The sequence below is a fragment of the Helicoverpa zea genome, chromosome 16 (genome assembly GCF_022581195.2).
Source record: "Helicoverpa zea isolate HzStark_Cry1AcR chromosome 16, ilHelZeax1.1, whole genome shotgun sequence".
NCBI lineage: Eukaryota > Metazoa > Arthropoda > Insecta > Lepidoptera > Noctuidae > Helicoverpa > Helicoverpa zea.
This window is the reverse complement of record NC_061467.1, coordinates 1,599,987-1,612,459: the sequence shown is the minus strand read 5'-3', so window position 1 is coordinate 1,612,459 and position 12,473 is coordinate 1,599,987. Positions and strand designations below refer to the sequence as shown.

General features: G+C 39.6%; 2 protein-coding genes across 8 annotated transcripts; one reads left to right on the top strand and one right to left on the bottom strand.

Moving 5' to 3' along the window:
* Positions 1-327: 327 nt before the first annotated feature.
* Positions 328-1,810, top strand: LOC124637735 (acyl carrier protein, mitochondrial). Of its 2 annotated transcripts, none has more exons than XM_047174367.1 (3): positions 328-574; positions 915-1,028; positions 1,159-1,810. In XM_047174367.1, exons 1-3 carry the CDS (start codon positions 407-409, stop codon positions 1,336-1,338), a joined length of 462 nt encoding a protein of 153 aa, XP_047030323.1. In that variant the 5' UTR covers positions 328-406; the 3' UTR covers positions 1,339-1,810. The 2 variants fall into 2 exon arrangements, with proteins under 2 accessions (XP_047030323.1, XP_047030324.1); XM_047174368.1 differs by lacking the exon at positions 915-1,028 and adding an exon at positions 762-875 and having other exon boundaries at positions 330-574.
* A 1,036-nt stretch (positions 1,811-2,846) lies between these two features.
* Positions 2,847-10,599, bottom strand: LOC124637449 (protein chiffon). Of its 6 annotated transcripts, XM_047173940.1 has the most exons (7): positions 10,392-10,599; positions 10,220-10,305; positions 6,571-6,756; positions 6,136-6,242; positions 5,912-6,052; positions 4,719-5,839; positions 2,847-4,631 (listed from the first exon to the last, which is right to left on the bottom strand). In XM_047173940.1, the coding sequence occupies exons 1-7, from the start codon at positions 10,429-10,431 to the stop codon at positions 3,514-3,516; spliced, it is 2,799 nt and encodes a 932-aa protein (XP_047029896.1). In that variant the 5' UTR covers positions 10,432-10,599; the 3' UTR covers positions 2,847-3,513. The 6 variants fall into 6 exon arrangements, with proteins under 6 accessions (XP_047029896.1, XP_047029897.1, XP_047029900.1 ...); XM_047173941.1 differs by lacking the exons at positions 10,220-10,305; positions 10,392-10,599 and adding an exon at positions 9,474-9,899; XM_047173944.1 differs by lacking the exons at positions 6,136-6,242; positions 10,392-10,599.
* Positions 10,600-12,473: the final 1,874 nt, after the last annotated feature.

The following is a 12,473-nucleotide window of genomic DNA, read 5'->3' as shown; positions in this document are numbered from 1 at the left end:
TTTACACCCCATAACAACATTTAAGCAAGAGGCTCTCGTTAAGCGGCTGGGTCATGCAAGAGACTGATTCAGAAGGTGGCTCCTTTATATAGTCCGTATTGTGAAGAGGTTTCTATCTCTGTAGCCCTAACCACTGTTAGCTTGAGCCCTGAGTGCGATATCTTAGAACGTTTTATTTCTTAATGTTTTTACTGAATATTTAAAAATGTTAAGATTATGATAGCAAGTAAATAAATTATAAATACGTACGAACACAACAAAATTATGTGTTTGCCATAGTCAAAACCTCTTTTTCAAAGTCAAACTAATTTTGACATCGAATTTATTGATCTGTGCAATTTTTCTTCAGTCTCGTCTCGTCTTTTGTCTTGTCTATGAATATCAAATCATTTTCGAAGTCTGGAAAATGGCTGCTGCAAATATTGCCCGCAGTGCTCTAAGTGGATTATTACGAAAATCCACTTCCTATAGGACGCCGGTAGTATGCCGGCTCTCAACTGTGGCCCTGCAGCAAAAATATAGTACAGTCAATGCTGCCATTAAGACATGCATCTCTCTGAACGGGCAAAATGGGGTAAGGGCCTAATCAGTCTTTACAACGTGATATTTTGCGCACATAGTGTTTTTCCTAGATTGAATTGGTGCTAGATTAAGTACTAGCTCTATCTGCAAGATGGACTTGTTATATTATAGCTTTAGTTAAAATATAACCTCAATCTTATTGCATAACAAATGTGTACAGTGTTACCCAAATTGTTTAGGTACAGCGAACACAACATTATTCGTCAGGCGGGCACCCCAAGCCCTCGCCAGTGGAAATAGAGGAACGAGTGATGAAAGTTTGCAAGGCATACGACAAACTCAGTTGTGTTAAGGTACATACATAAAATTTATTCTTCAATATTCTGTTTCAGGCCCAGAAAAACAGTGTCCGCAACTACAGCGGCGGGCCCCCACTCTCATTAGACCTTATTAAAAGTAGAGTGCTACTTGTTCTTCAACTTTATGACAAAATTGACCCTGAAAAGGTAGCCTTTACTGAAGTTATTTTGTTCTAATAGAAATACAATTTTCTCCAACTTAAGACTGCTGTCTGCTTACTGACTTATTTGAATATTGAACTAAAACAGTGTTTAACCAATGTTTTTTCTTTTTCAGTTGAATGTAGACAGCCACTTTCTAAATGACCTCGGTCTGGATTCCCTGGACCACGTAGAGGTCATTATGGCAATGGAAGATGAGTTCGGTTTTGAAATTCCAGACGGTGATGCAGAGAGGCTGGTTAGACCTAAAGATATTATCCAATACATTGCTGACAAAGAGGATGTTTATGCATAAATTACACAATCACAACAAGTAGCTTTGTCTCTGCTATTTCAGGCCAGTTGTACAATTATACTGTTGAAAGTTTAACCAAAGTGCAGTGCTTTTACAATACAACTGGCCTAAGGTCTCAGGACATTGAATTTAGATTTTAGTTCAATTTATTATCCTTGTTATTCAATTAAGAATGAACAATGTGAACTCTGCTGATCCAACATCCATCTCTAAAGATGTATAAAGTGTAAATTCTGTTTTTATTGATTATATGCCTGTTAGAGTAGATCATTTGTTTTTCATTTGGTCATTTATCAATACCTGAACAAATAAATTGATCAGTTAGATTGCAATGTTTTTTTTGGCTGTTAGAAACTTCATGAAAAGCAACTGATGTAACACTGCATTTTCGTATCAAGCCTTAGTTAGTAATTGTTTTTATTGTGATACCTATCATCAGTTGTGAAATAACATGTGGTGATATGATTATAAAGAAGTTTTTTTTTTCAATTCTCCAATATTTGCTCACCTTGTTTAGGCTATCTTGCCCATTAACTAGAATACTTTCACCTTACAACCAGTACATTTGGCTGCCAATCCTTTAACTAAAAAGGTAAAGCCTGCCAAACCAAGCAAGAATTACTAAGTAATTTTGGGAGTACATAATAATATGTGGTATCATAAAATCCTTATTGTATAGTTGAGAGTGAAGGAATAATGAGTGAACCTGTGTCTGTGCTTGTAGTGCACTATAGTTCTGCGCAGTTAGCTAAACTCCCTATGTATGTAAGAACTGCCACCGTGACCGATAATCGGCCAGGAGGACATCATTGTATAGTAAAGTACTTTTTTTCTTGTTGTATCAAACCGTTGTGGACAGCTTCTACTGAATAAGTAGTATTGCCACATGACCTGACATGACCTCTGGGTACGCACTATTATAACATGATAATGGGACGGTCGATAGTACAACACCTCGATAACTTAAGACCAGTTCGTATCAAAATAACTAGATGGCGCTGTTTTAAATGTGACATAAACTCCCAATAGGTTCATTATTTGTTGTGGTTATCTCACGAGATCGTGTAGGTACCTACGATAGATCCTAAATCTTCGTTAGTATACTTTCTCGTAATATTCGTCGACTTTCTACTAGATTAATTTGTGTAAATACTAGCCAACAATACGGGAAACAGGATTTTCTGCATCAACTAAAGTAAAAGTATTGCATAATCCGTGGCTACTTATTAAATATTTTCTCGGATGTAACTTTCATGGTACAAATGCAAACTAACAAACGTGTCTACCTTGATCATTGAACAAACACTGCTCTTCCTATCGCTAAGGTCATCGACCTTACGACGCTTGATTTACGCAGAGGCGGCACGTACCTACTTTGTGCAGCGTTGAGTTTTTTTTTCAACAGAGTTTAAATAATTTTAGCCAAATAGCAATACAATATCTTAATACATCTGTACGTTTGGCCCATATGCATATTTATTATTGGATGTAAATGAAACGAAATAAAATTGAGAATCATAGTATTTATACAACTTTATTTTGATGAAGTTTCACATAGATAAAGGAGATGGGACCAGAAATACGAAATGTAGTTCAGTAAAAGTATTATCAGGCTTGACTAGTTGGTAATGGTAGAGACAACATTGAGATTTAAAAACACATGCATTAAATATCTATGATTTCTATTAACAGCAATGATTATTTTGGTTACTATTAACATTTAGTGTGTAGGTTATCAATTGAAATTACAATATTATTCCTGCATCTCCATTTATCTTCGGAAAAGAAAGATACTTTCTAAGCATACATTAATAACATTTATATACAGAGTAAGCTCGCGACATCTACGCACCGCACTTTTTACACACACACATGCATGAGTCCACAGTTCTCATATATTCACTGCTATGTACACTATCATCTGAAGTTCGCAGCCTCAAGATATATTATTCTTTTATTAACAAAAACAATTTAAATACTGATACTCCCAGTTTCGATCGCCTCGAACGGCGAAATTCACGCAGACACAAACAACAACAGCTATTTACAAAATAAATAACAATAAAATAATCCCGACATCGGCGAGTCTACTGCGTCTACCGGCGGGCAGCGCGGGCACAACTCCGGATTGTTCGTCGGTTAGGGTAGTACACTGGCGTGGCGTCGGCGCGGGCGCTACCTGAAGCGGTTGGTGCGGGCGCGGGCGGCGGAGCGCAGCCGGCGCGCGGCGCTGGGGTCCACCCGCGCCACGCGCACGACGGGCTGCAGCCAGTCGCCCAGCGCGTGCAACGTGCGCTTCTTCTTCTTATTATCCTTATCCTCAGTCTCTGAACGCAATTTCCGTTCCTCTTTCTCCTCAGCCTTCGCCTTTTCTGCCAATACCTTCAAATCCTGTAAGGTCTTATCTGTGCTATCGGTTGATATGTCCATCGGCTTGCACTTGTCATCTAGCGTGTCCTCTGTTAGAGTCTTGTCTTGTGAGTCACCATCTGATTTGGATTTTTCGATGATAGTCTTCTCTTCCTTTTCAGTCTCTGATAAATTAGTGTCCTCTTCACTGATGGTGTCTTGCGTGGTGTCGTCGTCGGGCGGCTCCGCTGACGACCGGTCTAGACTGCTCTCCACTTTGTTCTCCGACTCGACGCTGTTTGTTCTCGAGCCCTTTTTAGTTTGCTTCTTTTTATTCGGCCAGCCCGTTCGATTCTTCTTTTTGAATTTACCGCGTCGCCCTCTCGGTCTGTCTGCAGCCTCCTTGATCTCGTTCCTGATGAGATCGCAGTTTTCGCACTCGGACACTAAGCTGGACACGTCGGGCATGTTAGTGGACGTGGTGACTGCTGCGTCGCCGTCCATAACTTCATCAGATACGTCGTAATCTGCTGCGTCCTCGAACACTTCGGATAGGAATTGTTGCAGTCTTTCCGATGCTTCTTGAGTCTCAGATATCACAGGATCGACTTTGACGTTACTGTGTGTGTCGCTGATGGTGTCTTCTGACGCAGTAGACTTGGTATCGTCTGCGTGTTTCCGCCGATGCACCAGGCCAGCCGACCCGAGGATAGCTAGAGTGGACGCGTGCTCCCTGGGCGACTTTCTTGGATGTCCCTCCAGCGCCAGAAGAGCGGCTGTGCGCTTTCTGATTTTCTGTTTCTTCATGCCCCGCGTCCCGTAAGAACGTGAAGGCCCTGGCTTTTCTTCTCGTTTAACTAAGTCACTTAGTGGACAGCAATTTGGCTTTAAGGGCGGTAACTGACCGATTTCATACGGTAACTTTGGCGATTTTGAATAAAGTGCTGTAACAAAAATACAATAAAGATTAGACTCAATTCACATGTTACTTTAGTCTGGAAAAAAGATCTTATATTACGCAGATAACTTACCAAAATATTGCGGTATATTTTTAGCTAGCACCTTGTCTTCATCTTGCCTTTTGAATGTCTCAAACCACGGTTCACTGTGTGGCACACATTCAAAGGCGAACTCCAATTGTTCTACAGCTGGTGTATACTTCAGCTTGCCATCCTCCCACTTCATACATCTCTCCACGGGCTCTTCTCTCAACGGACTGACTTCAGGTTCGGGCGGCGCAGGTGGTTCCGCAGGTACTATTTGCTCCACAACCTCTGCTTTCGGTTCAGGAGGTGGTTCTGAATTTTGTGTTCTACATGGTACTCTGCGTCCCCGTTTTGCGACTGGTGGGGCCCGTTTTTTCCGTCTCCTTTTGTCTTCTGGCCAACTATCTTCTTCTGAGGATTCTTCTTTAAGTGCGACGGGTCTTGCCTGGCGTCGTCTCTCGCTGGCGGGCGGCGGGGGCGGAGGCGCGGGGCTGCGGCGCCGCGAGCTCAACTCCTTGTCATCATCGTCGGAAGACGTGGAGCTAGTCGAGCTAGCGCGCTTGGGGAACATGAACTGTTCCGCCTCGTCGCTCAGCACCGACAGCTCCGACCGCCGCACCTTCCTGAACTTGACGACGAGAGGTTTGGTGCCGTTACATGTGGGCGGGGAATCTTTCCTTTTGGTGGCGAACCCACCGCTTGATCTTAATTTAGTGCTGACGCCGACCACCTTGTAGTACTGTCGGTCTTCAGCGAGAGCTTCGCTTTGTCGTTTGCTGCAGCGGGTGTTATGTTTCCTCTCTTCGTCTACGTGTCCGTTTCGCCGCGGGCTGAGGTTGCCGTTGACTGTAGAGTCTGGCGACTGGGAGCGTTTGGAGCGTTTGCTCTTGGGAGTGTCGACGTCGCCATTGCATATCTTGCGGAGGGAGCGGCGCTCGCCGTTGAGGGGCGTGGCCTTGTCGAGGAAGGAGGAGACGTCGGCGCCGGAGCCGATGAGCGAGTCGAGCGCGAGGAAGTTGGTGTGGTCGCGCACGAAGGCGAGGTGGTGCGGCGAGCGGCGGTGCAGCGCCGCGTCCTCGTAGTCCGTGTTGCACATCTCGCAGTAGCCGCCCTTCGCCTCCTTCTCCTCGCGCTCCTTGATGCGCGGACGACTCTTTCGCGTCATTCTGTAATCAAAGTTACACTGTCAGAAAAACATTTAACATTACAACTTTATTTTTACCACAATGTGTACTTACTTCTGTATTGCTATATCTTTGACGTTCTGATTAGTGGTAGTAATCTTTTCTGGCGTTTCCTTCTTCTTTTCTTTGGGTGGATCTGGCTCTAACGATATTTCGGGCCATTCATCGAATTCCTTGTAAATAGGTCTGCACAACCTGCAAATGTACATACAAGTTTAGTATTTTCGTTGTTGGGGAGTCAAAAACACATACTATTTCTTAAAAATGTTATTTCATACTTGTCCAAAAATTCAATCTTGATAAAATGTTTAGTGAAGAGCGTGACATGCGCTTTACGCGACGCCGTGAAGAATGTATCATACAGTTTATCCAATAGACTTATAGCCTGAAAGATTAATAAATATTTTGTAAAGATATATAATAATAAAGCTGCATCAAGGTATAAATAAATAGAAACGTTAGAAGGAAAAGGAAAATGTTAGTTTTGAGTTAGACAGAAAGTAGCATGCATGGGATAGATATCAACTGGTTACAAGCTCTAAGAAGGCCTACGTAATCTAACTGTGCGAATATTGAACAACAATAACCTGACATTACTACATCATTAAAACTTTTAGAGCATTTTTTGATTGGTATTTGGGAGCAGAGAGGCACATTGAATCTATCAACTATGACATCCGTTTTCCTAATTTAGGGGGGTCGGTAATGTGTACCTTCTGCACAGTGAGTTGTATATAGTTGGTGTTGGGCTGGAGCAGTGGCGGGTCCGGCCGCACGCGCTGCAGCATGGCATCGGCGCGGCGCCCGTCACGCCGCGGCCATCGCGCCGCGCACGAGCCGCCCGCGCCGCGCGAGCGCACCACGTGCGTCACGCGGGATGTTAGGAATACCTCTTGTTGCTGCAACCAAACATCGCAGCTTTATCAACACCCTTCGACTACTAGCAACGAATATTTAAGTTACCCTTATGGTATACGAACCTAGTGTGACTGACTTTTGTTTGGATTTTAAGTCTTTGACCATTGAGTTAGTTTCAGTGTTTCTCCTAAAGGTAAGTACTGGCCTATCTGGTTTAAAAAATATTGATATGTAAAAGTGTTTTTGTAAAGCCTAAACAGAAATTTATTAGATTTAGTTGTTAATAGTAGGCAAAAATTACTGCTCGGAGCGGTGAATGTAAGATGAATTTAAAAAATATGGTCATGGAACCGCTTTAAGCAGCTACATGGATCACCATCCATAACCACATTGTTTATAACCAATCACCAATCTTTATGATAACAATACGTTATAAATATAAATAAATATTCTACATACATATATGACCATAGCGGTTTAGTACAGTTAGGTAAAAATATTAGATAATATAAAGTGGAGGCATAGTGATAGCGTATGTCCGTCGTCACTCGCTAATTGGTCGCCCGCCATACAAAGCCTGCGATCGAGTTCCGTTCAGCTAGAACTTCAGAGTATTACAAAAAATAAATTATGTGTTGCGAAGATTTTTTAATTTTGCCTTTGTTTTTTTTTTTTTTTTACATACCTACTGTAAAAGTAGGAAAGTAAAGCAACAGAAAAAGGAATAATAGATGTGATTAAATTAAGGGGCAAATGAATATAAATAAACTATAATAGGCGCAGAGTTTTATATTTCTATGGGAAATCAATTATATTTTGGGAGGCAAATAATTAGGATAAATATAGGGGACTGATTAATATGACACAGTATGCTAAAAAATATTTTAAAGATTATTATTTTATAGATTATTTAGGTTCATATTTAAAATGTTTTAGATCTATGTGATGAGGAAAAATTGATTCAACAAACACATTAGCTGTTGATAAAGGTTATTATTTTAATTGAGATCCTAATTATAATTTTCATGGCTGCTAAGCAACAGGTTGAGTGTTTACTTTCTAACTTCAAACTAAAATGAGCTAATTTAATTTGTTGATAAATATGTTAGAACTACAAACCCATTACTAATGTGAATTACTACAGCTATTATTTATTTATTTTCAGATTGAAGTTTTGATTTATCAATTTATTTTTCTACAAATCTATAAAAACTGTCTCTTATTTATATTTCTTAAGAAAAAAATATTTTTTTATGAAATGCAAATCAAAAGTAATAAAAATAGAAATGTAAATGATGATAATACCAACTTTTGGCAGTCTATGGTAGATCTATTTATAATATTTTTTGTCATGGTTTTAAATAATTGTCTGAGTGGCATGTATATCTATCTGTAACCATACATAATACATGTAGTTTTTTTAACAGTACTCACAAAATATTGATTTTATAATGAAGTGATCATAAAAAATAATATTGTGCTGGATAAACACTGTATAATATTTTTACATATTACCATCTAATTTGAATATTTAATAAAACCTATTCTATTTACAAAAGTTTGGTGTTACTTTTAAAATTGCTGATAATAATGCATTTTTCCAACTTAGGCAAGGTTTTCAAGTGAACATGTGCAACAAGTTGCCCTCAATTTATTTGCTGTTTAAGTGCATTTAAATAAAACTGCATGTCATTGTAATTGTGTTTTCTTGCCAACCTTGCAATTAACAAGTTAACATATTCTTAAGTTTAGTACAAAGGTTGACTGTCAGCGCATAATGCACAGTTTAGCATGTGTCAGTGTGATCATCTGTGTACAACAGAGCAATCATAATTTGTACCAGTTTATCACACATATTTATATAACAAACCACTTGAATATATATAAAACTATTCTTAGGTATGCAGCACATATTGATAAAAATTCAACAATGATTATGACTACTGTAATTAATTAATGTTGCCAGCACTAAAATGATTATATAAGAACATAATGGGAAAAAATGGTGGCAACTCTTATAGGAATTTAGTGTCAGCTAATGTTATTGTTTAGGTAAAGCAGTGTGCATTGACATTATGTGAAAGTCAGCATTGCACCAAGCTGACCTAATACGCGTAGTGTATGTGTCGCAAGTGCTTGGTACTCGACGCGAACCACGGCGTTTGGTCAGAGGGCATTCTCGGAATATGTTATTGAGCGATGCATGCGACGGCACAATGTAACGGGGCGGGCATCAGCGCCGCGAGTATCGACGCGCCGGAACACACATCGCCGAGTTTTCCTTGAAATACGGTCGACACAGCGAGGCGACGCCGGCGGGCCGCGCCATCGCGCCCTCCACGACTCGCGCCAACCGTCCCGCGCAAAAAAATAACACACTACGCTACCACACACAAATCTCACCCTTAAGACATTCTGCTTAAGAATCACAACCCCTTGGGCGCGTGAAAGCAATATCAACTGTCAAAAATTAAGCGGACACACGCGTAACCCGAAGGAAACGACATTTCAAACGGCTTTTAAAATGGATGTAGTGCAACGCAGCGCGAGAGAGCGCGCCGCGCGGCCTCGGCCCGCTGCATTTCGCGGTGCGGCGGCGGCGGCTCTAACGCGACCGTACAAAAGATGACCTAAAATTGAACGCAAGCTATGCTACCCACTAGCCACTCCAACTGTTTTTAAACTGTTTTCTAAACAATCCTGACACGATCGTTGTGTCGGTACGCACGTGTGGATAATGTACACTGTATATACTTACATAAAAGCCGTCCGTGAGGCCCCCGCGCTCCGCTTATCACAAAAATAAGTAACTATATACTAGTCACTCAGACGACCACTACGTTCGTCACTCATAGATTTACCTTCTGTGGGTAAATGCCTTCAAATTGTCTGTAGCACACGTTGAATTTTAAGATTGTCGACTAATTATGCAACGTTTGATACAATTTTTAAACGTATTTATACACAATTGATAAATAAAATCGAAAAAGTAACAACAAACACAAATCTGTCATACAAGATGGAGATATTTCACGTTAGTTTATGTTTTTGACACTGGAGGCGCTGTTGTCAAGTGGGAGGGGGCGCGCTGCCCATTGGCTCGCTCAAATTGCGTTCCAATTTACATGGAGATTGTTCATTATAATGTTTTCAAAATAGAAATTAATTTTTAAAAATCGCTATAGAGGAAAACATGAAACTAAAGTATTTGATATGTTGAATCGGAAGGAATGCGTAATAAAACATCGTAGTACGATAATTTTCCATTCATTGTTAAGATATGCATTATTCAGACCAGCGTACAAATGTAAAACAGAACGTTAATAACATGACCAAATGTAGTTATCCCCTACCTAACCCATACAAATAAAAAATACTGTTATCTCTGTTTTAGTCACACTACACTTATACATAACCAAAAATTATGTGGCAACGTAGGTATACAGCTCTTGGTGCTACTTCAGAAGAATAACAATTTTGGCGGTAAACACCTTGTGTACTTACCAAACCCATGTCTTGAATCCTGCGAGATATGGATCTAGCCAAACCATGGTCTTGAATATCCAAATAAAAACAGAAATTCCTCCTCACTGCAACACATGAATAGTATTACGAAAACAAAACCTTATAGATTATTGGGCAAAATAGGTCACATTGAAAAATATGACGCACGCACCTCTATTATATTTTTCGTCTAAATTCAAAGTTGATACCATTTTTGTTATTGAAGGTATATTGAATCCACTAACTTTAACAGCACATATTTAATCCACACTTATCTATATGCACATAACTTTGGTATTTTAATAATAATTACATAAGTTTACGAATTGACGAAGAAAATTAAGCAAAATACATTTCGTAAAAATACGTTTCGAACGTCGAAATGTCATTGACAGCTGTGACGAATAGAGTAAAGACTTTCATAGATCTATGGTGAATAATCGATAAGGCAATCGATATCAAGAATTTTTCCGCTTAAATTCGATTAAAAAATATACACAACTCGTCTAACCAGAAGCTATGTTGATTAACTAAAATAAATTGATTTTAACTATTTGTTGCTAAGATTCTAAAATTACGGATTATAGTTTGCGATTCTTTGTTTACTTAATTTGTGCTGCTAAAAACTTATCATTAAATAAATATTTTATTACTCTTTATTTTAAAACCCATATCCGATAAACCTTTACTAAATGTTATATCAACTCCATTCGTTTCCATAGCCGCCGGCCGGGACGCGTGTAGGTAGGCATCGGCAGTACATGACCGTGTATATAGTATTTTATTGATTGCTCACGTGTTTGTATGTAGCCGTGGACTTCACGTTACATAGTTATCTAGCTAGGTACAGTAGGTACGCCTGCCCGGCCCGTTTATTTAGCACTGTAAAAGCTATGTAGGTCGCCCGGATGTTTACCTGGAATCGAGCCTACGTAGCTGCATTTGCGTATTTTGGTACACAAAGTGAATACGCAGCATTAAATCGATTTCACAGTCACAAAGCGAATAGAATGAGTGACCTAAAATACCACCTAATAAAACAACTTAAAAGGTTTTTTAACCTTTTTAGTAAGTAAAAAAGGATCTAAAATGAATTACTACTTATATTTCCTTAATAAATATGTAAGCTTGATAACTCCGAAACCTAAAGAACTGGCCACCCACTATTCTAAGGTAGAAGCAGGTAGAAGCTTGAAGATAGCCCTTACGTTCGCCGAATAGTAAAATGAAGAAAGACCATAATATGCTCATTTAACCAAATAATAAGGTCAAGAGTCAGAAAAGTCTAATATATAAATATTCTCCCGTAAACAGCTCGCTCTTAAATTATTTTTAGTATCTATACTAATATTTTAAAGCTGAAGAGTTTGTTTGTTTGAACGCGCTAATCTCAGGAACTACTGGTCCGATTTGAACAATTCTTTCGGTGTTAGATAGCCCATTTATCGAGGAAGGTTATATGCTACTTTTTATCCGGATTCATGCAGAGGTTCCTACCGGATGCGGGTGAAACTGCTGGCAGAAGCTAGTGTTTAGTAAAATTATTATAAATTGTGACTGCCATGCAGCTCGAGGTCTTATAATGAGACTGTCAGCGCCATCTAGGTACAATCACGCGTAGTTCTACTACTGGCTACATGCTGTATGAGTCACTATTTACCAATAGGTGACGTGGCAGTACGAAAAATAAACTTTTGCGAAATTCTGTCTGTTTCTTCATAAAATCATTAATTTTGCAGACCAGATCGTGTAGTTTGCATCCATTAAATGATATGGGCCATCCATATTATCAAACTATGTACCTACGTTATTTGTTTGAGTGTTTCTTCTCAAGGTATTCAGCTAAAATACCAGCCTCGTCTAATATTTAAAACTAGCTGTTTTCTCGCGGCTTCATTCGCGTCCTGGAGAAACTTTTTCCCGTACCGGGATAAAATCTATACTAATATTATAAAGCTGAAGAGTTTGTTTGTTTGTTTGAACGCGCTCATCTCAGGAACTACTGGTCCGATTTGAAAAATTCTTTCTTTGTTAGATAGCCCATTTATCGAGGAAGGCTATAGGCTACTTTTTATCCGGGTTCGTGCAGAGGTTCCTACGGGATGCGGGTGAAACCGCTGGCAGAAGCTAGTATATCATATATTACAGCGAAAGATTTTTTAAATCGGTTCACCAGTTTCGGAGTTGTAAGGGTACAAACAAACAAAAAATTATCCATTTTATTATATTAGTACAGACAAATGAGACCTAGAAC

Coding starts and splice junctions, on each gene's coding strand:
- LOC124637735 (XM_047174367.1), top strand. CDS start 407: ATGGCTGCTGCAAATATTGCCCGCAGTGCTCTAAGTGGATTATTACGA. Junction 575..914: donor CTCTGAACGGGCAAAATGGG/GTAAGGGCCTAA, acceptor ATTCTGTTTCAG/GCCCAGAAAAACAGTGTCCG. Junction 1,029..1,158: donor ACAAAATTGACCCTGAAAAG/GTAGCCTTTACT, acceptor TTTCTTTTTCAG/TTGAATGTAGACAGCCACTT.
- LOC124637449 (XM_047173940.1), bottom strand. CDS start 10,431: ATGGTATCAACTTTGAATTTAGACGAAAAATATAATAGAG. Junction 6,243..6,570: donor TACAACTCACTGTGCAGAAG/GTACACATTACC, acceptor TTAATCTTTCAG/GCTATAAGTCTATTGGATAA. Junction 5,840..5,911: donor AAAGATATAGCAATACAGAA/GTAAGTACACAT, acceptor CTTTGATTACAG/AATGACGCGAAAGAGTCGTC.